This window comes from Castor canadensis, chromosome 10, assembly GCF_047511655.1.
Source record: "Castor canadensis chromosome 10, mCasCan1.hap1v2, whole genome shotgun sequence".
Taxonomy (NCBI): Eukaryota; Metazoa; Chordata; class Mammalia; order Rodentia; family Castoridae; genus Castor; species Castor canadensis.
The window spans coordinates 62,758,566-62,781,056 of NC_133395.1; the positions used below are offsets into that span (position 1 = coordinate 62,758,566).

The 22,491-nt window shown below is 38.2% G+C and overlaps 2 protein-coding genes across 10 annotated transcripts in view; one reads left to right on the plus strand and one right to left on the minus strand.

Moving 5' to 3' along the window:
* Positions 1-1,060: 1,060 nt before the first annotated feature.
* Spryd7 (SPRY domain containing 7) overlaps positions 1,061-22,491 on the minus strand; it is a 173,073-nt gene continuing 151,642 nt past the window's right edge. For 3 of the 5 annotated variants that reach the window (XM_074043443.1, XM_074043441.1, XM_074043442.1), the window contains 4 exons: positions 13,151-13,267; positions 11,323-11,489; positions 7,429-7,531; positions 1,061-1,970 (listed from right to left, as the gene is read on the minus strand). In XM_074043443.1, coding sequence (XP_073899544.1) covers positions 1,873-1,970; positions 7,429-7,531; positions 11,323-11,489; positions 13,151-13,267 — 485 coding nt within the window. In that variant the 3' untranslated portion in view covers positions 1,061-1,872. Of the gene's footprint in view, positions 1,971-7,428; positions 7,532-11,322; positions 11,490-13,150; positions 13,268-18,199; positions 18,457-22,491 lie in introns of those variants that run through there. The other 2 variants (XM_020186333.2, XM_074043444.1) reach the window with 2 other exon arrangements.
* Trim13 (tripartite motif containing 13) overlaps positions 18,554-22,491 on the plus strand; it is a 56,570-nt gene continuing 52,632 nt past the window's right edge. For 3 of the 5 annotated variants that reach the window (XM_074043436.1, XM_074043437.1, XM_074043438.1), the window contains exon 1: positions 18,556-18,649. The gene's annotated coding sequence lies outside the window, so the exon portion shown is untranslated. Of the gene's footprint in view, positions 18,650-22,491 lie in introns of all 5 variants that reach the window. The other 2 variants (XM_074043435.1, XM_074043439.1) reach the window with 2 other exon arrangements.

Below are 22,491 nucleotides of genomic sequence, written 5' to 3' on the forward strand. Positions count from 1 at the left end.
ATTACAAAGACAGCAAGCAGTAGCCACTTTAATTCATTTTCCCACATAAGCACATTTTTTATGAATTAAAATTACTATGACAAACATCAGATGACAATGTTTAAATAACATATACCTAGTTCAATTCCATGTATCTTTAGAGGTCAAATGAGTTTTTGCTCTTCTATTTTTGGTATTGGGATCTGAACTCAGGCCCTTGCACTTGCTAGGCAGGCGCTGTACCACTTGAGCCACTCTGCCAGCCCAAAATGTTGGGGGTTTATACAAGTATGTTACTCAAGTATATGTTTTCAAAGCACAGTCACATTTTTGTCTACCCAATCATAAATTAGCATTGTATAGTATTCTCTCGCTTTATGAGGCAAAGATAGTTTGTCTTAAATCCTTACAAAATTTCTAGCAGGAGATCCTCTCAAAGAATTCTCTTCTGTGTAGTGGTTGTCAAACCTTAGCGGGTATTGGATTTACTGAGTGCTTGTTCATATACATTCCTGGTGCCACCTCCACCAGTTGCCGATTGGGCCTGAGAGCATACATTATGCTAACAAGCTTCCAGGGATACTGCTGCTGGCCCGAGGCACACTTGGAAAACCACTGCTTCACTATAGTCAGGAAACGGCATTTATTCAGTGCCTATGATAATTAAGGTGTTTTATGTCTTATCATGTTAGTTATATGATACCTTATCAATTAGTTATAGAACCTTAACAAGCCAATATGATTATCCCTTTTATAAGCAGGGGAGCCTGGGATTCTAAGGCAGTGAGGAGCTCACTTAAGTGGATCAGGAAACACAACTACAATTCACATCTCTTTCAAATTCCAACACCCATGCTTCTCTAGTCAACATACTATACTGTTTCTTGATAAAAGCAGTGACAGGTATTCATTGTGGGCATCTCTTTCAAATGTACCTGGAGATGTGATTAGCTGGGTCAGTAGGGTATTAACTAAAGGACAAGGACTTCCACTGAAAACTGACCAAAGGATCAGGGTTATGGAGAGGACTCACTTGTCTCTAAACTTCAAAAATAATAGACGGTGAAGTGAATTCACAGTATAATTAATAAACAGGAAAAATATTTAATATAGTACTGAATATTCCTTAATTACTATTACTTTATTATTTTGTACAGAAAACACATATTTTAATAAAGTCCTTAAAAGAATCCTCTCATTAAAATTTAAATAATCATACTCTTGGATATGTCTGCCAAAGTACACTACATCAGCAACCAACCACACTTACTCTGGTACTGAAGTAACGCAGCAGGATGGTCTTCAAAATACTCTGATGATTATTAAAGTGTATCTTTTTTCACAATGCAAATCAAAAGCAGTGATATAATACAAAAAAATAAGCAATTTAAGAAAAGTTGTACATTAATACAGTAAATAGGTCACCAAAACTGAAATTGCCAATATATATTTCTGTTGCTTTGTTATATCATATATAAAAAAAAACAGGAAACACAAAATTATTGAACTGGAGACTAAAATAGTTAATGATGTCTATGAGTGACAAAAAAAAATCCAACTCTACATCTCTATCAAAACAATTATTTTATATAAGAAAGATTCCCTTTAAATATTTATTTACATGTTACCATGTAATACTGTTAATCAACCCATAGTTATATTTATTTAAATAAGAATTAAATAAATTGCCCAAAATGCTGATTTTCATTTCACAAAGCATAAGTTATTTTAAATCACAATTTCTGGGTGGTTTACTGAATACCTTGGTTCCTTAAACAATATTAACAAGCAAATTTTTTAAGAATATATTTTCATCTATAAGTCAGATAAAGCTTTATTAAATGGTAAACATTTGTAACAGTGCAGAAGTACACGTTTCGAAAACAACTACATTCAGAAGATCTGCTGTTCAAATAATATTTTTTCAAAACCTGGTGGAGGAGTATGATAAAATTCACTGAACTGGCAATCCAAAATTGCACTGTCATCAACTAGAGGATAGAAAAAGAAAGAAAATGATTTAGAATGAAATTTGAATGAATATTTAACTATAAACTGTCTTTTTTTTTTTTGTGGGACTGGGGTTTGAACTCAGGGCTCTTGTTTATAAAGCAGGCGCTCTACCCTTTGATCCATCCCTCCCAAAAGAAATTGTTTTCAGAGTGAGGATGTAGCTCAGGGCTAGAGCACCTGCTTAGTGAGTGTGAGGTCTTGGGCTCCAACTCCAGCACCACCAAAAATTAAAGTAAACTTTTCCTAATACCATGATATTAATAAAGAAAAAAAATACATTCGATCCAAGTTATAAAATCTTTTGGGTAAAACCAGCCACAATGAAAAACAAAATCTATTAAAAATACTGGAACGTTATAAATAAAAACATTACTAATAATTATCCTAAACCAGGTTTGGTGGCACATGCTTACAGTCTCAGCTACTTGGGAGGCTGAGGTGGAAGCATCTCTTGAGCACAGGAGTTAGAGACCAGCCTAGGCAACATGGTTAAGACCCCATCTCTGACATATAAATCATCATCTGTAGATGATATGAAAATGGGTAATTTGAATTTTTTAATTCGCCTATCTGTATTTTCTCAGTTTTATACAATTATGTTTTATTTTGAAACAAGTATTGATTCATGGGAAGTTGCAAAAATACAAGGAGTTCTATGTACCCTTCACCCAACTTATCACAGTGGTAACATCTTACACATATATGTAGTGCTACATCCAAACCAGGAAAGTGACATTGGTCTACTACTGTAAATTAGACTACAGGCTTTATTTAACTTCTTTTACGTGTTTATACCAGCATTTACTCAAGAGAAATGAATGTGTATATCCATATAAATACATACACAAATGTTCATAGCAGCTTAACTTACAATGGCTCAAAACTAGAAACAACCCTAGTATCTACTAACTGATGAAGAAATAAACAGATTGTGATATGTCCTCACAATGAGCTCTACTACTAAGTAATGAAAATGAATGAATTACTGATATATGCAATAACATGGATGAAGTTTAAGTAAGTATGCTGAGTGAAATAAGCCAGACAGAAAAGAGGACAAACTGCAGGATACTGTTTACATAATACTTAAGAAAATGCCAGTGGATCTATAGTGAGAGAAAGCAGATCCATGGCTGCCTGGTTGGGGCTGAGGGGGAGGGATGAGCAGGAAGGACTACGAGGGGCAGGAGGACACTTTTGGTGTGATCAATATGCTCATTATCTTGACCACAGTAATGACAAAACAAAGTAAAATACCACCATAAAGCAAAGCAAGTGAATCACTGGCACTAATATCAATCAGTGATTAGCCTATGAGACAGGAATACAGCTGTGGCAGGGGCTGCAGCCTGGGCTGCTGAAAATGTTCTGTGTGTATTTCTTCACCTAAGTAGCAATGGCTTGGATGTTCACTTTACAAGTTTTTGTTGTTGTTGTTGTTGGTACTAGGATTTGAATTCACAGTCTCACACTTGCTAGGCAGGTGCTTTACCACTTAAGCCATACCTCCAGCCCTTTTTGCTTTAGTTATTTTTTGAATAAGGTCTTGCATTTATACCTCGAACTTATACGCAGAATGACCTGGACCAGGATCCTCCTGTTTGTGTTTCCCTCCTAGCTGGGAGTAGTTGGGTTATCAGGCACACATTATCATACCCAACTTCTTATTGTTTGAGATGGGGACTTGCTAACTTTTTGCCCAGACTGGCGTGGAAGGATGATTCTCCAATTGCCTCCCAAGTAGCTAAGATTACAGGAGTGAGCCAACAATGCCTGGTTGTTAAATGTACATATATATGTTTAATGTACATTACTATAGATTTTATATTTCAGAAAATAACTGAGTTCATGAAGTCATCAGTGATTTTAAGAAGGGTGGTTTTAATAAGGTGGTGGTAGTGGCAGGCAGACCAGACTGCAGACAACATGAACAATAGCAATACAGGCAGAGGATGTAGGCTCTTCCACAAGAAGTGAGGCCACAGAGAGAAGTGTGAACACGAAGAGTACAAGGTTGGGGAGGGAAAGACTCAGAATGCTATGAACACTGAAGAGAGAGCTTGATGACATGAGATTCAGATGAAAGAGCTGACAAAGTGAAGTCTTAGCATTGAGGAGTTAAAATCCAGACCACAGACAGTTTTGAATGTGGATGGAAGACTGGAGTTGATCCCAAAAATCTTTAGAAAGGAAGGGAAGGAAGCTGGAGTGAGCTCACTACTGATAAGCTGTTTCTTTATAAAGTAGAGGCCTTAGGGCAGAATAAGTAGGGGATTCAAGAATGAGGTGAAGGTCTGGAATATGCACAGAAGTAAAAAAAACTGCCAGAAACTATTGAGAGTTTGAATTAAGCTGCAAGTTGTGACTTGATTTTTTGTTTGTTTGTTTTTTTATGTGTGTGTGTGTGTGTGTGTGTGTGTGTGTGTGTGTGTGTGTGTTTTGCAGTGCTGGGGATTTAACCAAAGGCCTCATGCATACCAGGTTTAGTCTATCACTGAGCTACATCTCCCCGCTCCTGGAGGTTGTGATGTTATAATAATACTTCTTCAGTGTCAAGCATTTTTTTTCTACCTTCATAGGTTGAGTTTAAGAACAGAGAGAGGCTGGGTATGGTTGGGTGTGGTGGCACATACCTGTAAACCTAGCTACTTGGGAGGCAGAGATCAGAAGGATTACAGTTTGAGGTCAGCCTCAGCAGAAAGTTAATAATACCCATCTCAACAAACAAATTGAGCATAGTGGTGTACATTTGTAATCCCAATAATACAGGTAGCATAGGTAGAAGGATCACGGTCCAAGACCAGTCCTGGGCAAAAACGTGAGGCCCTATCTGATAAGTAATTAAAGCAAAAAGGGCTGGTGGAATGGCTCAAGTGGTAGAGCACCTGCCTAGCAAGTATGAGGCCCTGGGTGCAAACCCCAATACTGAAAAAAGAAATCTGAGAGAATTAGTTACTGGATTATTCTAGGATTAGGGATGAGATGGAGAACAAAGGGTAAAGGATTTGGTTATTTTTATTTTAGATAAAATGAGGTTATTAAAATATTTGGTTTAGGGCTGGTGGAGTGATTCAACTTGTACAGTGCCTGTGTAGCAAGCATGAGGCCCTGAGTTCCAGTACCCCAGTACTGCCAAAAACCTTTTTTTGGTTTAATTGGATTGATTTATCAAATTCAATTTATGAAATATACTTTATTACATATAGTTTACTATCTGTAACTTTGCTTCATTAAAAATATTCATAATGCTGAATTAAAGGGGCAATTCTGAATAGTTTTATTTGGTACACTTGCATATGTAACTCTGTCATGCTACTGATATTTATTTCATTTCTCAGGCTAAGCTATTTAAACTAACAAGGTACATTTCCATCTATTTAAGTATATAAAGAGATTGCTTTTAGGCTTACCCCGTATACAAGAACACTAACCTAAACTGAATTTAAAATCACAACTTTACATGAAAAGACACAGAAGGTAAAAAATCATTGAAAAGTTATTCTTAACTAACTAACTACTGCCTCACACTTGTAATCCCTAGCAACTAGGGAGGCTGAGATCAGGAGGATTGTGGTTCAAGGCCAGCCTGGGGAAACAGTTTGTTACAATCCCATCTCCAAATTAACCAGAGCAAAACGGACTGGATGTGTGGCTCAGGTGACAGAGTGCCTGCTTTGCAAGAGAAAGCCTGTGTTTAAACCCTAGTCCCATCAAAAAAATTTTTTAAGAGTCTCATGCTCTACCGACTGAGCTAGCCGGGCACCCTCAAAAAATTTTTTTAAAAGTAAATCACAGCTTTGATTATGTTATTAAATGTTTATCTTTATTATTACATACTTTTCTGACATACCAGTCCATCATCATTAACATTGCTATCTTTATACTAAGGTAACACAAAGAAAATTAATAGTTTTTATTATGACCTAAATCTAATAACTTAAAAAGTAATTAAATAAGAAAAAAAATTTGGTGAGGGGCACTGGGGTTTGGACTCGAAGCCTCACGGTTGCTTGGCAGGTGCTCTCACTTGAGAGCTAGCCCTTGTTGCTTTAATTATTTTTCAGGTAGGGTCTCCTGTTTTTGCCAGAGGCCAGTGGCCGACCATGATCCTCCTACCTATGTCCTCCCACATAGCTGGCATGACGGGTGTGCACCCAGCTTATTTGTTGAGATTGGGTCTCACTCACTAGCTTTTCTTGTCCAGGCTGGCCTTGAAATGCAATCCTCCTGATTTCTATCTCGTTGGATTATAGGTATGACACACTGCGCCCACCCAAGAAAATATTTTAAACTTACTAAAACCATAGGTGGAAAAACCATACATTTGTTTGTTTAAAGTTGGTAACATAAACAATGAGAGAACAGAGTGATAAAGGCATTGTGGTTATGTTTTTGAAAAAAAGATAAGAGACATTAATATTCTAGAGCCAAATATAAAATTTAATGTCTGGCATTTGCCTCAAAATAATCAAAGAAGGTGAGGCAAAGAACAGGAGAATTGTTGGGGGTAAAGGAACCTCGATTGGCTACAAGTTGATAATTGCTTGAAGCTGGGTGATGGGTACCTGAGGTTTCATTGTAATTTTCTCTTCTGTATATGTTTGAATTTTCTATAATAAAAATTATCTAAGGGGCACAAAGTTGTCCCCTAAGCAACCCCATTCTTAGGGACAAACCTGTACAGAAATGGCAGGATTTATTCATACCTGGCTATCAAAAGCAAAACAATTAATATGAAATATTCTAAGTCACAATTTCTCTCAGAAGAGTTCTAATATTTAGGTCATTTTAAAAGGTAATAAAAATTCAAACCACATATAATTTCCATCTTGAGTTCCAAAATATTCTTTATAATTACATTTCCTGATCTTCTAATCCTTTCTATTAACTGGCAGAGAAAGCTTTGTAATTCAATAAAGTTTTTTGGAACTTTGTAGAACATAGGACTACATGATTTAAAAAGGGAAATTGTTATTTGCATATTTAAGTACAATAATTATATCTAGCAAACTTTTTCAATATATAAAAAATAAATATTATCCTTAATATTGCAAAGGCAGTGTAATAGTCTACTGAGTACATTCTAGATAAAAAGGTCCTTATTAACAATTTATGCAAACTTAGGAATGACAGTTATAAACTTCAGGCTAGTGATCCAGGTGTGGTGAACATATCTATAATCCCAGTACTTGGGAGGCTGAGGCAGGATGATTGTGAGTTTGAGACTAGCCTGGTCTATTTAGTTATACCCTGTCTCAAAAAAAAAAAAAAAATCCAAAAAAACAAATTAGGCTGGGGATGTAGCTCAGCGGTAGAGCATGTATGAGGTCCTGGACTCAATCCCCAGCACTTAAAAAAAAATACACATACACACACACACATGTAAAACAAAAGTTAACACACATCTAATAATATATGAGAAATGCTTTAGCTTACCATACACAACTGGATACACTGTCCCTCGTATACCTGATGCTGGACAATGCATGTTTTTCCCATTCAGATACACATTCAATTCTACATGGTCATATGTAATACCCTATGAAGGAGAGAAAAAATTTAAAAGGATGAAAACACAAATGTTCCATAAAAACACGAATAGCCAGAAGCTGACTGGGAAACACGGGAGAACAAAAAACTAAGCATATGATTATAGTAGTTTTCCATTACAGATTGACAACTTGCTAGAATTCCACTTGAACTGAGACAAAAACCTAATAGTGATGATGTAGGGGAAGGAACAGGTCAGGTAAAAATCTCATGGTCCACACAGGACTTCAAACAAAGACAACAGTTGAAATTCTAGAATTATATGTAGCTAGTCTGGATTTTACACTTTGAATGTTAAGATGATATGAATGTTGCATCTTATGAGCAGACTTTTTAAACTCATAAAGGAAACTGCTCTTTCTATAGAATTTGATCTTAAGAGCAGGGGGCTGAAGTTTTCACCCGTGGACTTACTACCCGTCATTGTTTTAAAGTTATGAAGACATGATTTTATATAACTCATTTCCAAGAAGAAATCATACATTTTGGAGAGGCCGTATTAGGGTTTGAACTCAGGTCTTATGCTTGCTAGGCAGGCATTCTACCACTTGAGCCATATACTCAGCCCAGAAATCATACATTCTCTTTACTCTGAAATATGTCAAGTATATTACCAAGGCAAAACTAGTATTTATAATAAAATATGATTGGTAGTTTGTATCAAATTAAAAAGTAGAATATCTTAAAATTTAAAATAAACAATGGAATAAAAATGTATTACTTTATACACTATTGATAGTAAAAATCATAATTAGTAATAATAGCAATTATTTAAAATGGTAGAAAACACTTAAGACAGCCCATATTATGAACCAAGCACTATCCTAGGCACTTTGTATTAACTCATATAATGCTCACAAGATAGTTATTATCTGTTTTACAGATGAGGTAGCTGAAGCACAGAAAGGTTAAGTAATTTATGAAGGCTGTCCAGTTAGTAAGTGGCCAAATTGAGACTTAAACCTATGCAGGTTGGCTTCATAATACTTGTTCTAAATCACCACACCATACAACTTTTCTTTAAAACCTTATACAATACAAGTGGAGATTCCTTGATCTGAAATCTGAAATGCTCCAAAACCTGGAACTTTCTGAGGGCCAACACAGTACCACAAGTGGAAAGTTCCATAGCTGACCTCATATGATGGGTCACAGTAAAAACACAGGCACACTAAACATATTCTATATAAACTGGCACTGGTGGCTCACACCTGTAATCCTAGCTACCTGAGAGTTTGGGAGGATCACAGTTCAAAGCTAGTCTGAGTAGATCTCATCCAGATCAAAGTAGACTGGAGGTGTGGCTTAAGTGGTAGAGTACCTGCTTTATAAGCTCTGAGTTAAAAAAACCAGTACCACCAATAAATACATAAACAAACAAATAAATAGTACAAATTACTTTCAGGCTATGTTTATAAGGTATAAATGAAGCATAAATGAATTTCATGTTTACACTAGGTCCCATCCCTATGTAAATATGTAATATGTTGAATATGTAAATATTTCAACATCAAAAAACCCCCAAGTATTTTAGATAATAGATACTCAACCTGTAGTTACTTTACTAACTGATGACATAAAGAGATCTTTTCTTTGAAGAATGAAGAATAGATACCATGCACTAGGGATGTAGCTCAGTAGAAGAGCACTTGCCTAGCATGCGTAAGGTCCTAGGTTTGATCTCTAGCAACATTTAAGAAAAGAAGAGACAACAGAGATCTTTCAGTTGATAAATAAATCATGGCAGACCAAGTAGCAAACCACTTCGGGGATTTTTCAATGTGGATCAATTGTTCTACCTTTTGGAGGTAGAAAAAGATTTTACAGATAGAGTACCTCACCTTAACTCCCTCCCTTTTCAGGAAAAACAATAAAAGACCCAGAAAAGTCAATGTGTTAAGTGCTGTAACAGATGCTCCTCAAATTTTAGCAAAGCTAGGGTTATATTAAACAGTATATAGATTGCCTTTGTTTCATTTTAGCTTATCTATTTAAATATAAAAAAGCTAACCAATGCCTGGGATTAATTAGTTCGTTTAAGAAAGACGTCTGTTTTAATTAAAAAAAAAAAACCAGAAACATAGTTATATAAAAAAGAAAGTGTTACTGTCTTTGTGGGACTACAGGAAATCTAGAAGTTCAGAAAAATTAGGTTGCAATCCTTTATCACCCAGTGGCAGCGTACTCTATTATAAGCAAGCAAGTTTTAAACCCCAGCCTCCAGCATAACAGCAAAACCCCAAACCAGACAGAAATGAGGAAGGATGTAAGAGCCCTTATCACCCTGGCTGAGTTTAGTTCAAGTATTTTCTAGACTAATTTGCTCTTTATATGATCTAGAAACTGACTTTGACTCTACCATAATGATATAAAAATACACATGACAATATTTTTCCTGTCTTGTAATTCATTCTCCTTTCCCTATGCCACAGTCAACAATGTGGCAAAATTTGTTCACGTGTATTTCATATTTTTTAGTTCTTTTATCAGAATTGGCATGAAAACTCAAAGCCTAATTTAATAATGCTGACAGACTAAAAATGGTGTTCTTAGATCTGTCAATTTGTCTCAGTGAATAAGATGAGATAGGAAGATGAGAATAACACATAGAAGATCAGTATATCAACAAAGAAAAACGTTTCATATTTTAGTATAAATAGGTTGACTGCCTCAACCTGACTTCAAGATCCTCTTAAGAAAATATCTGAATAAAATGTCATATTATGGACATCTGGCAATGATCTACAAACACAGAACCAACTATTAAAACAAAAAAGACAGGGAACAGCAGATTTTAAATATAGTTAATGACTTTGGTCTCCTTTAGCCAGTTTAGGGGGAAAACTTTGAACAATTAAAAACGAACTGTTCTTCATATTTTTTAAGTTACAGTAAAGAGATCAGACCATCATTAAAAATCTTAAAATCCCTACACCTTTCTTCATGATCTCTAAAATACTGTATCTTTCTTTAATTCAATATGCTGGATTTGTCTTTCCTGTGTCATTTTATTATTAGAAACTTTCCCTCATTGTTCACAGATTTCTTTTACCTTGGTACCAGAGTCAGAAAGACAAGGGCAACTTGGCTAAACAAGACTCAATAACTCTGTTCCCAATCAATAGCTAATAGCCTGGACTCTATAGACAGGGTTCTTAGACTTGGATATGGGATGAGGGAAAGTACCTGGGGAAGAGAAAGGAATCTTTGGGTTATATTTTCAATATATGGCTTTGGTAAAGAGTTACTTGTCCTATTGGAAATAAAAGCGAAGTCTTAACATGTTATTCTTACTTTTCTACAATCAAGCCTTAGGATTAAGTTTAATGAAGACCAATCCTTTGATAATATGTTGTAATTTTCTAGCAGATCTTCACAACAAATTCTAAATGTGAAAATTCTCTCTTAAGAGTTCTCTAACCTCAAAAATACCCTAACATTTCCTACTATGAGGTCAGTAAACTTTTAAAATCACAAGGTCAAGTTTTCTCTGATGTGACAAAAATAGAATATGTCAACATGCCACTAATCCTCCTGTGTATGAGTAAGACTCTCTCTAATGTCCTGGGCTGTGGGCAGCTCTGGAAGGGACAGAGCAGTAAGGTGAGGCAGTGGCATCTACACCAGGTGTTCTCTCTAGAAACTGCACCACCTCATTTAATCCAACCCTAGGACTTTCGAATCTAAACCACAAACTTCCAGGCAAAACCATGTCTACTCAAAGCAGCTCCAGTTTAATAACCATGTTGACAGCAGACAGCAACCCCCCAGGACACTCACCACCACATCTCCCTCCTGTGGAAGGCTGTTTGCTGGCAGCCTGTTTTTCTCTTCATTGTTGTGGTACAGGGCTCCATCATTTCTCATCACCAGACTGTGCATGTCTCGGCCAAGAGGAATCTGATTCAGGTTAACCTTCTGAGTTGCAACACCAATACCCCAGATTCCTAAGAATAAAATAGTTTAAATGCCCTGCAAATCTGAAGAATATAAACATAAAGGAGCTATTTTTAAAGGGAGTATAAAATATTTTATAAGCATATTATTACTAACCTACTTAATCTTTTAGAAAATCTTTTAAAAGTAGGTTGCAAAGTGCATGATGTTTTCTACAGATTAAGTGCAGTCTATGAGATAAGCCAGTGGGGCCCTGGAGTTGTATTGCTGAGGTTATCATGACTTAGCTATGTTATCTTGGACAAAGTATTTAACCTTTCTCTGTTTCATTTGTGGAGTCTAATAGTACTAACTTCACAGGTTAGGAAAAGACACAAGATAAACCAAACAAAGCACTTGGAATAGTGTAAGCATTCAAAAAATTGGGTTAGTAAAGCACGCACTAAGTATTTAAAAATGCTAGCTATTTTCATTGCTCTTTTTTAAAAAGATTTTAAGATTTTTAGCCTTTTGTGTCAACTTAGGGGGAAAAAACCCTTTGAACAATTAAAAACTAGCTGTTTTCATATTTTTTAAATTATAAGAAAGAGAAGACCACAATTAAAAATCTTAAAATTTCTACACTTTCTTTAATCTCTCTAAAATACTGTATTTTTTAAAATTCAATACCCTTGTTATTAGAAAACTTCCCTCATTGTTCACAGATTCCTTTTACCTTGGCACTAGTGCCACAAAGTCGAGGTTCTGTGTACAAGGCATCTTGTATACCCTGTGGTTGAGAGTTTGCCTAACATGCACAAGGCCCTGGGTTTGATCACCACCACAAAAAAGAAAAACAACATTGAATTTACATGGTCTGGAGTTCTTTCAAGATGTACAGCTGAGATGTGGGAGATTACTGTCTTTAGTTTTTAAACTTACAATGAGTAAAAAATAATACACGTTTATATCAATACCATGAAGAAGAGAAAATTAACCATAAGGCATAAAATCATTTTCTTCCCCAATACTTTAAGTTGATGAGTCTAAAACCTTTTGGTCTAAGCTGACTTTTGAAATGAGCAGCTATTCTCTCTCTCGCTCGCTCTCATGGTGCTGGGGATTGAACCCAGGGCCTTGAACATGTTAGGCAAGTGCTCTGCCACTGAGCTACACTCCCAACAGTAGCTTTCTCTTAACTACCCAAGCAGAATACCTAGAGCTCTACATTTTCTCACAAATCACTTCCTTCTCAGTTTTTATTAAAAATCAGGAGAACGCTTACACATGGAAAAAGATCTGAAGACCATGTTGCCAGTGTATTAATTTTTCTGGATTGAGAGTGTTAGAAAATTGCATGTCTTGGCTTTACCATTTGGCCTCCTAAATAATTTGGTGGTATACTTTATCCTCCCAAGGAGGAAAGCCATGAGAGTGATTAGGAGGTGAAAATAATAATACTCTCACAGAATTAAAGCACTTTCATATATATATATATGTAAGGCATATATACATATGGCCTGTGAGGCAGAAAGGGCAGCTCCTATAATCCCCACTTCATAGAAGAGAAAACAACCGAATTTAACAAAATTGACTAATTTAACCAGGATCACAAACAATAGTGGAAGCTCAGGCCTTCTAAGAGTTTCTGACTTTTAAAAAAATTATCTGTTGAATATTTTTCACATATTCTAAATTAGGAAGTTTAATAGTAAAGTGCCATCACACTAACCTGTGGACTGGATTTTGAATTCAAAGTAGCTTTTGTTTTGATGTAAAGGTGCACTAGCTAAACAGCCTCCTGTTCCACATATTCTTCTTCCATTTTTTACAATGACAACATCTGTTCCTAAAAAGAAAGAAGACACAGTATAAAGTTTTATATTTCATATCTAGTAATTATGGTTAATTTATCTCTAATGCTTATTCCATGAAGAATAGGGATGCTATGAGTACTGTGAAATATAGTGATACTGATAAATTATTTTAAACATTTAATTCACTGAATTTTTAAAAAGAACATTCATATAAAATATTCATTTAAAGATGTGAGTCTTATTTAATAAAGCTGTCTCAAATAAAATACAGTAACTCTGAAGTATACTGAATATTTAAAAGACTTGTAAGGTAGAAATAGACTAATTCCTTTAATTTTTAACCAATAAACAAATTTGATGATTAAGTAAATCTCTTAATTTAAGCTAAGCCATAAACACTTAAAAGAAGATTTAGTAAATTGGTGCAATTTTCAATTCTATCCAGATGAGTTTACTAAAACCCAGCTAAGTGCATACTAAGTACAAGGCACTATACTAAATATATTAGTCAAGAGCTGAAGAGTGCACAACATGGAACAGAACACGTATACCCTGCTGAAACAGCTGACATTGAAGAATGCTCATTTTAGGATCTTAAAATTTTTATTATTGAATGTCAGGTTGGTAGAGTGGCTCAAGTGGCAGTCACCTGCCTAGCAAGCTCAAGGCCCTGAGTGCAACCCCCAGTACCACCAAAAAAACCAAAAAACAAAACCCCCCTAAAAAACAAAGAAGGGATAACTACTGTCCATTATATGGCAAATATGTAAATGAAGGATTTAAAAAAAAATTTTACTGTTTATACATTTATTCATATGTGTATACATTGTTTGGGCCCTCTTCTTCTCTCCAGGATTTCTGTCGTTGTTGTTGAGACGGGGTGGCTCTTTACATGGCCCAGGCTGGCCTCAAACTTGTGATCATCCTGCCTCTTAAGTGAATGGAATTACAGATGTGCACCATAATATCCCACTTCAACAAGGTTTTAACATCACTAAATGCACGTGATTCTCATGAAAAATTTTAGTTTCAGCTCAAACAAAATCTATAAATTTTGTTTGAGCTGAAACTAAAACAGCAAGAAAAACAGCATCTCTGGATATGTCACCCCACTATAAATTCACTTCTAAATCTTGGCTTGGGAGAGCATGTATATCAGAGAATGCGAAGAGATTTAACATAATTCTAATAACAAGGCACGTGACTCCTAAGCCTGTGGCCAATATTACTACCATGATGGTTTAAGAAAAAAGTCTGTAAGCTGAGCAGGTATTGATATTAGAACTATATAGGACTCCTCTGGTGTGGGTTGAATAAAACTAGAGAACAGAAACAAAAGTTTAAATTGATATTTAAACAAAAATTATTTGTGATAAATAAGAGGTACTCTCTTGGGCTGGAGGCATAGCTCAGGCAGTAGGGAGTCTGCCAAACAAGCATGAAGTCCTGAATTCAAACCCCAGTACCTTCAGCCCATTGTGCTTTGGTTATTTTGGAGATAGGGTCTCTCAAACTATTTCTCCAGGCTGGCCTATAACCATGATCCTCCCAATCTCAGCCTCCCAAGTAGCTAGGATTATAGGCATGAGCCACCTGTGCCCAGCTTATTGCACAACTTAAAAATTCATTAGATCCAAATTCTGGGAAAGAACCTTATAAATAATTTTTATCTAGCTACTCCACATACCTCTAATAGTTCCAAATGGAGAGCATCTTCTCTGATGGCCAAGACCCTGTTGTGTTTGATATCTAGCAAATGCTCTGCAAATAACTGCCATGGTAATGAAAGAATAAATAGGCTGTGCTAAGCACTTTGCAGTTGACAAGTAGCATCTGCTTTCCCTTTTGGGACAGACTTCCCTCTGGAGATCAAACAGTTCCATGGAAGCTGACTCAGTCTCTGGCTTCAGGGGTACAACATTTGACCTGGGTTAAGTCAATCAGTACAATCCACATTTCTTGGCTACAGTGATTGAATCAAGAACAGTTACATGACCTAACAAACAACAATCAGAGAAAGTGTCAGGGCTTTTGCAGAGAACCATGGGAAAGAGGCTCTTTCATTCTTACTAGACCTGAATGAGGAAGCCTACAGCCCAGAGGGCTCCTGCAAGCAGTCATGAAGGCTAGCCTTCAGAAATCAGCAGAAGACAGAGGAAATACATGAAAAGAAACTTGAGTTCTTGGCAGCACTGAGTCTTTCCTGAAGCCAGTGCTGCCTTTGTGCTTTTTAGTTACATGAACTAATAAATTTCCTCTGTTGGTCAAACAATTCTGAGTTTTAGTTTTCACTGTTTGCAACATCCTTACGAAAACACATTTTGAAGGAGTACAAGGATTATGGTATTTTCTTTTTCTTAACAGGCAATAGTCTGTGGTCCTCCACACATACTAAATCCTTCTAATGACCAGCTTCTATAATAAATAACTTATTATCTTGGATTTCATCCTAAGTTGCTAAGTTAATGGACGTATCAGAAGACTCTCAAAGCAATATAGTCTCCTCTGTGAGATGGAACTACAGAAACAACCTTGACCATATTCTTCTCTTATTTTAGAATCATTTCTTACTTCCAAAGCATTCCGTCAGTAGTGAGATGTTTTGTACAGAAAAATGAATACTTTCAGAAAACATTCTGGGGTGTTTGTGATTTATTAGGGAATCACTTTAAACTTACTCCAGTTCTCCTTACTAAGTACAAAGACATTTTCATTTGGGTCTATGTGATTTACATAGTTTTATTAACCTCGGTACTGCTTGGAAAGTCAAGGCAAATTTGAGTACAGCCAAAACACCATATAAATATAGTCAGAGTGTGTTTTAAGAAACATTAGAAATTTCTAAATGAGTAGCATTCTTTTCAAAGTCGCTACCTTGGAAGGCATTTTGTTTCTAGAAAGTGAATTCACAATTAAAATCAAAAGATATCACACCAAAAAATGAAGATATTCACAAAAACTATACCACAGAAAATTCCAAAAGAGGAGTTCCAAAATGGTTTTAAGTAATTCAAGGACATCAAAATAACTGATTATTGTGAAAGAGGCATCGTTTAGATGAAATGTATATATTTTCTTTAAAAAAAAGGTGAAGCTGGGCATGGTAGTGCTCACCTGTAGTCCTAGCTACTCTGGAGATTGAGGCAGGAGTATGGCTTAAGCCATGAGTTAGAGACTAGCCTTGGCAACATAATAAGACTCCCTTCTCAAAACAACAATAACAAGGAATTACATTCTTTAGGTTACCTGTGTAACCTTTCACATATTCAAATTCATGCATAATTACTCAGTGTGCTTCCCAGATTTTCAATTTAAGATCAACTCTTGCCAGAAACATGCTCTTCTAACTCAACAACCTTGTCCTCTCTTTCACTTTATTCAGGTTCTCAATCAAGCTTCTCTGCGATTGAAGACTGAATTTTTCAAGTTTTTAAAGAAAAAATGTCCACTCAGGAAAAAAAAATTTGGGCACAGTATCACTCTACTTCATCCTCTTAGGACCTGAAAGGTGCTGGGCAGCTTTGGAAAAAGAAAATATGAGTACCACAGACAAGTTCTTTCTAGAGAAGACAGAAGCAAGAGGAAAAGAATGCACTACAAAGCAGACTGCAGGAATTCAAGAATTTAACAGCAGAGACAGGAAAAAGAGCTAGTCTGCTCACAAGACCCCAGAACTGCCTACGGGTGTCTTTTACTATAGTCTTAGCACTAACAACAATGCCTGCCATCAGACAGTCAGTCAATAAACATCTGTTCAGTGAATGAGTAATATTTTCTGAGGGAAATTACAGGACAAGCATCTACTTTCTATAAATGATGATGGATAAGAAATAATTTCAAGATCTATTATTTATGTATTACTGTATTATGTATGCATGTACTGAGGTATGTATGTATTGAGTACTACACTTGATACAATGAAGATTTGAAAGTACTGCAAATACCCAGGTACGAGATGGTAAACAATTATTGCACTTACTATGAGCTATGGAAATACAGAAATACAATGGGCAGTGTTTCCAGAATTATAAAGAATCTGGGCAGAAGAGGGTTTCTCAATAAGTATTAAGAACTGCCTTTGTTATTCCAATGCACTGTCATTTAGAGAATGACAGATACAGGGGAAAAAAAATCAGAAGTGCAGAAGTATATTTAGAATAAAATAATCCACAAAAGACAGTACTCTAATCGAAATATTGAGGAATCTCTCCTGTTAGGATCACATTCCTGAAGCAAAGAAATATAGAGGAAAAGTAAAAAGAGAACTAATAATAGGCAGGTAAAAGAAGCAATGGAGAGGAAGAGGAAGAATGTTAGGTGGGAAGTTAATTGGCAGGAAAAAGGAACAAAACATGGATGCAAAGGAGCAAACTGCTATTTTATTTTGCAATGGCCTGACTTGGTGGGGGAAGGGGCCAGTGAGGTGAAATTACAGTGCCTCCAACAGTGACTACGGAGTCAGTGGGAGGTTTCGGTGGAATGGCACGCAACTTTAGGCTTCTGCAATCTGCCCTGTTTGGCTTTAGGAGATGAGGGAGAATTACTTCCAGTGAAACCGGCTTCATCCTACAGACCACAGGGCTGCACAGAAACAGTCTGGGTACAAGACAACGCGTGGGTCTTGACAGGTGCGCGACTGGAGGACTCCTGTGGTTGGAGGCGTCCCCGCTCCCCTAGCCTACGGGGGTCACCTGACAGTTCGCGAGGAGGACATGGGGAGGTCAATACACCCCCTCCCGACGCCAGCCACCGGGACGGCTGCGCAGCCTTGAACACAGAACCTGGCCCCGGGTGGAGTCCGCCAGTGGCCGGCGAGGTCCACGAGACCAAAGGGTGTCGAAGCAGCGTCATCGGGCGAGGCGGGCCAGACGGCTGCGCGGGGTCCTCCCTACCCCTGCCTTGTCCCCGGCGCGCCGCGCCGGACCCCCGCGGGCCGTTGGGTGTGGGGAAGGGAGTGCCCTTACCCATGTGCTGCGTGTCCAGCTGCACGGCCGGCATCTCCTTCAGCGGGATGTGGCCCGTCCCGCCGTCCCTGCAGCAGCGCAGGCAGCAGAACACCGACGCGGCCATCGCGCAGCGACCACCGCTCGCAGCTGCCCCTACACCGCGGCGACACCGCCCCCTACCGCTCCGCCCCGCCTCCCGCCCTCGCCCGTGCGCTGGCAGTGTTTGTGGAGCGCAGAGGCCGGTACAGCGACGCCGCGGGCTGGGAGGCGCAGCGCAGCGTGAGGCGAGGCGGGCCTGGAAGAAGCAGAAGCTCGATGGGCGTGGCGGGCGTAGGAGGTGGGCGGAGCTAGTGACGTGTGACGGAATGCAGGGGGCGTGGCGGGCGGGAGACGGCGTGCGCTTGCGTACAACGTCTTCCTCCCCCGCTCCACTTTGGGAGGCCTTGTGCCCGCCCCCAAAGCTGACAGGTGAGTGAGACTTTCCGGACTGTCGCGGTTGTCCGATGCTGTGGCTTTTTTGTTTGTTTTTGAGACTCGGGGTCTCACGTAGTTGACCAGGTTGGTCCCCAGCTCTGGGACTACGGGCGCGCGCCACCACACCAGTCTGGATGCTGTGTTGTTTTTTTTTAAACTGTGTCTTTCTGCTCCGCCGTTATTTTTCTGGACAGATTGACAGAAACAGATTTGTTGGAGAGGGGTAGTTAGTAAAATTGACCCCTGAAGTATCCCTCCGAGTGTCCAGCGCTGAGCAGCCGTATCTCCCGGGCGAGGCTCGGTCTGTTCCCGTGGCTCACTTCCTGCCTCGGCGCGCGGGCGCGGGAGGAACGCCTGTCGGTGACCGCACCCGGGCTCCTGGAGCCCGGCTGCTTTTTCCGTGGCCTTGGTGCTGAGCAGTCCGGGCCAGCAGGAAGGGGAGGCCAACCTGGGACAGGACCACCGGCGGGGCGGAATGGGCTGCTGCCAAGCTCAGCTATCTATCTGGTGCACAGACGGTTCTGATTCCAAGGGTGTGAAGTGAGCCCCTGAGACTGTGGGAAGGCCGTTGGGTCCCCCAGGGAAGTCCTTGGTTCCTGCTGTCCTTTCCTCCCTCTTCCTTGGAGAAGGCCCACATGACGTCCCTTGTCCTCTTCTGCTCCACGTAGATTTTTGCATCTTCGGAGATGGTCTTGGATGGCCTCTAGAATTAACTTGGTCCAACCTCCATTCCCATATTAGGTTTCCATCCTGAAGGCTTTCCTGGGGTTCAAGTTCTGAGAAAGCGGATGTGGTTTCCCATACATAAGTTCTTAGTAACTTGAGTACAAATATCGTTTATGGAGGATTTTTATTCATAGAATGATGCAAAATTTTCAGGTCCCTCACTCTCTTTTCTGTCTATACAAATATTTTTATTTATAATAAAGAAAATCTCCAAGTTTTGTACTTCGAGATTTAGTTACCATAGAATTAATAGCCAAGGTCATTATTGAACTGATTGAGGGTTACTCCTAACCCCCACTGCCTATGAAGTACTCTATTGATAATCATTTCAACATGAATTTTTCTTTTACTGAAAACCTTGACCATTTTTCTGAAATTTAGTGTTCTGTTCCCACCACCCCTACGGGGAAGGGAGGTATTCCGCAGAATGTTGGAGAGACATTTTTTTTCCTATCTGTCTAGTAGGAAGTAGGCATTCTTTTCACATATATATCTAACTGAATTCTTGCAAGGTTTTATTGTCTATATTGTCCCCATTTTATATTTGAAGACGTAGGCTAGAGGGATTAAATAACTTTCACAACTTCAGATGAGTAGGAACCATGCAAGGTAGGACTCCAAACCCACCAGTCTGACTCCAAGCCTGTTTTTGCTTCACCAGATTATGCTATATTAAATTCTGAAGTTTTAACTTGTTACAACTTCTCTGAAAAATGCTTTTCAGTTCAAAATGCAAATTTGTACTTTATTTTTTGGTGGGAGTGGGGTTTGGAAGTATGAAACCCAGCCTGCTTGCAAAGCAGGTGCTCTATCGCTTGAGCCACACCTCCAGTCCATTTTGCTGTGATTATTTTGGAGATGGAATCTCCAGAACTATTTGCCTGGGCTGGCATTGAACAGTGGTTTTTCCCATCTCAGCTTCCCAAGTAGCTAAGATTACAAGAGTGAGCCACCAGCATCTGACTTGCACTTTATATTCACGTGTTTCATTAATCTCCACTTTGGATAAAGCTGCCATAACTTGTGTATAGGCAATAAAATAAAATTAGGTAAAAGTTTTGTTCAGACACTTTACTTAGAAGCAGCACATGTAGAATAAACAGTCAAGTCAGTAACATCTTCAATGAAAGCCAGACTATTAGATGTCTGTGAATTGGCCATTAATGTAGAGAAGCAGACGTGCCATAGTCTTTCTTGCTGGAAAAGTAATCTGCTGGGGCACTGCCCAGTGTACTTTGCCCCCAGTGCTGAAACTGAATTATACTCAGCAGAATGAAGCAAGCAAAACCAGTTTGTGCCTGGAACAGACTCCCCTGCCTTGGCAATGAATATCATCCATGAGCTCATAGACTTTTCCCTTCTTATATCTGGGGTTCTATTATCAACTCAGTATTACTTCCAACTATTACTTTCAATGGGAATTATCCTTTCTTTTTGAAAAGCACAGTGTTAAAGATATTTTGACAGTCTTTCACAGCTATCACTTTAAATAACAATCACAACTAAAGCCTAGAAAAAGTTTCCCAATAGTTAGTTTGAAGGTCGTTTATCTAAGTCAAAAGGAGTAACAAAGAATGTGGGAGGGGGGAGGAGTCCCTCTGCTTCAGTGACAGATGCCAGGAACTGGAGAACTGATAGGACAATAATGTAAAGCATGTGTTTCAGAGCTGGGTTTAACATCACACTCAGGATTTTCTTTAATGGTTTTTATGGCAGCAGACATCTCCTGTTAATGAATTTCACTCTCTGTACTGGGTCATACAGAATGGTTTCTTTCTTAAAAAGTTAATCAGTTTTTAAGTCAAACATTTTTTCTTGGAGTAATCCAAACCACATTTTAGATCCTTTAAAAAATCATAATAAACATTCCAAGAAAACATACTTCTGAAAACTAACATATTTCTGGGGGCCTTGATCTACTCATTATTATAATTTGGAGTAATAGTAACTGACATCTATGTAGTGCTTACTTGCTTACTATTCTCAGACACTGATTTAGTGCTTTTATTTTGGTGATGGTGGTACTGGAGTTTGAACTCAGGGCCTCATGATTGCTAGGCAGGCACTCTACCACTTGAGCCACACCCCCTCCCTTTTTCTGTGGTTCTTCATTATTTTTCAGTTAGGGTCTTTCATATTGACCCTGGGGTAGGCCTTGGCCTTGATCCTCTACCTATGCCTCCTGCATAACTGGGACCACAGGTGTGTGCCATCTGTTGAGATGGGGATCTCGATAACTTTTTGCCCAGGTTGACTTCTAACCATAATTCTCCCAAGGTCTGCCTCCTGAGTAGCTAGGATCATATCTGTGAGCCACCACACACAGCTAAGTGGTTTTTATAAATTAATTCAATCTTTGTAACAACTTTGTGTGTGTGGGAAAAATTTTCTTTCCATTTACAGATGAGGAAACTGAAGAGAAGAAAAGAAAGAAATGTACCCAATGTCCTATCTAATGAGGGATGAAGTTTCATTCAAACATAGGCAGTCTGGCCCTTGAATCTGTGTATTAACCACTATGCAACTTGCTTCCCTTAGGCTGCTACATTTCTGAATACATTCCTAATTTTTATTTGTTTCTCGATATTCCTTTACCTCAGAAGTTGACAATTAAATTTACCTTAAATTAAGTACAGTCATTTAATCTGGATTTACTGAACTATAAAGTATTACATTCAATACATTCAAAAGTAAATAAGAAAATTAATGAGAATTTTGTGTGCAATAGACTGCCATTAGCTGGCTTGAAGCACAGCTCTAGTAGCAGTACCTATGAACATTTTGCTGTTGTACTTTACAAGATGTCTAGTTATTCAAAAGAAGGGTATTTTAAAAAAATAGTTTTATTATATTTTGAATTAGTATACACTTTTTATATGAAGGGGCTTCATTGTGGTAATTCCATACATGTGTACTATGTACTTTGAGCATTATTTTCCCATTTCCTCCCCTCATCCCCCTTTTTATAAGTTTCTGGAAGGTTTCATTATGCTGTCTTTGAACATATACATATGGTGTATTTTGATCCTCTTCCCCCCTCAATATCCTTTCCTTTCCTCCCTCAGACCATTTCCCTTTCAAATTTATATCCCATTATCATCATCGTCATC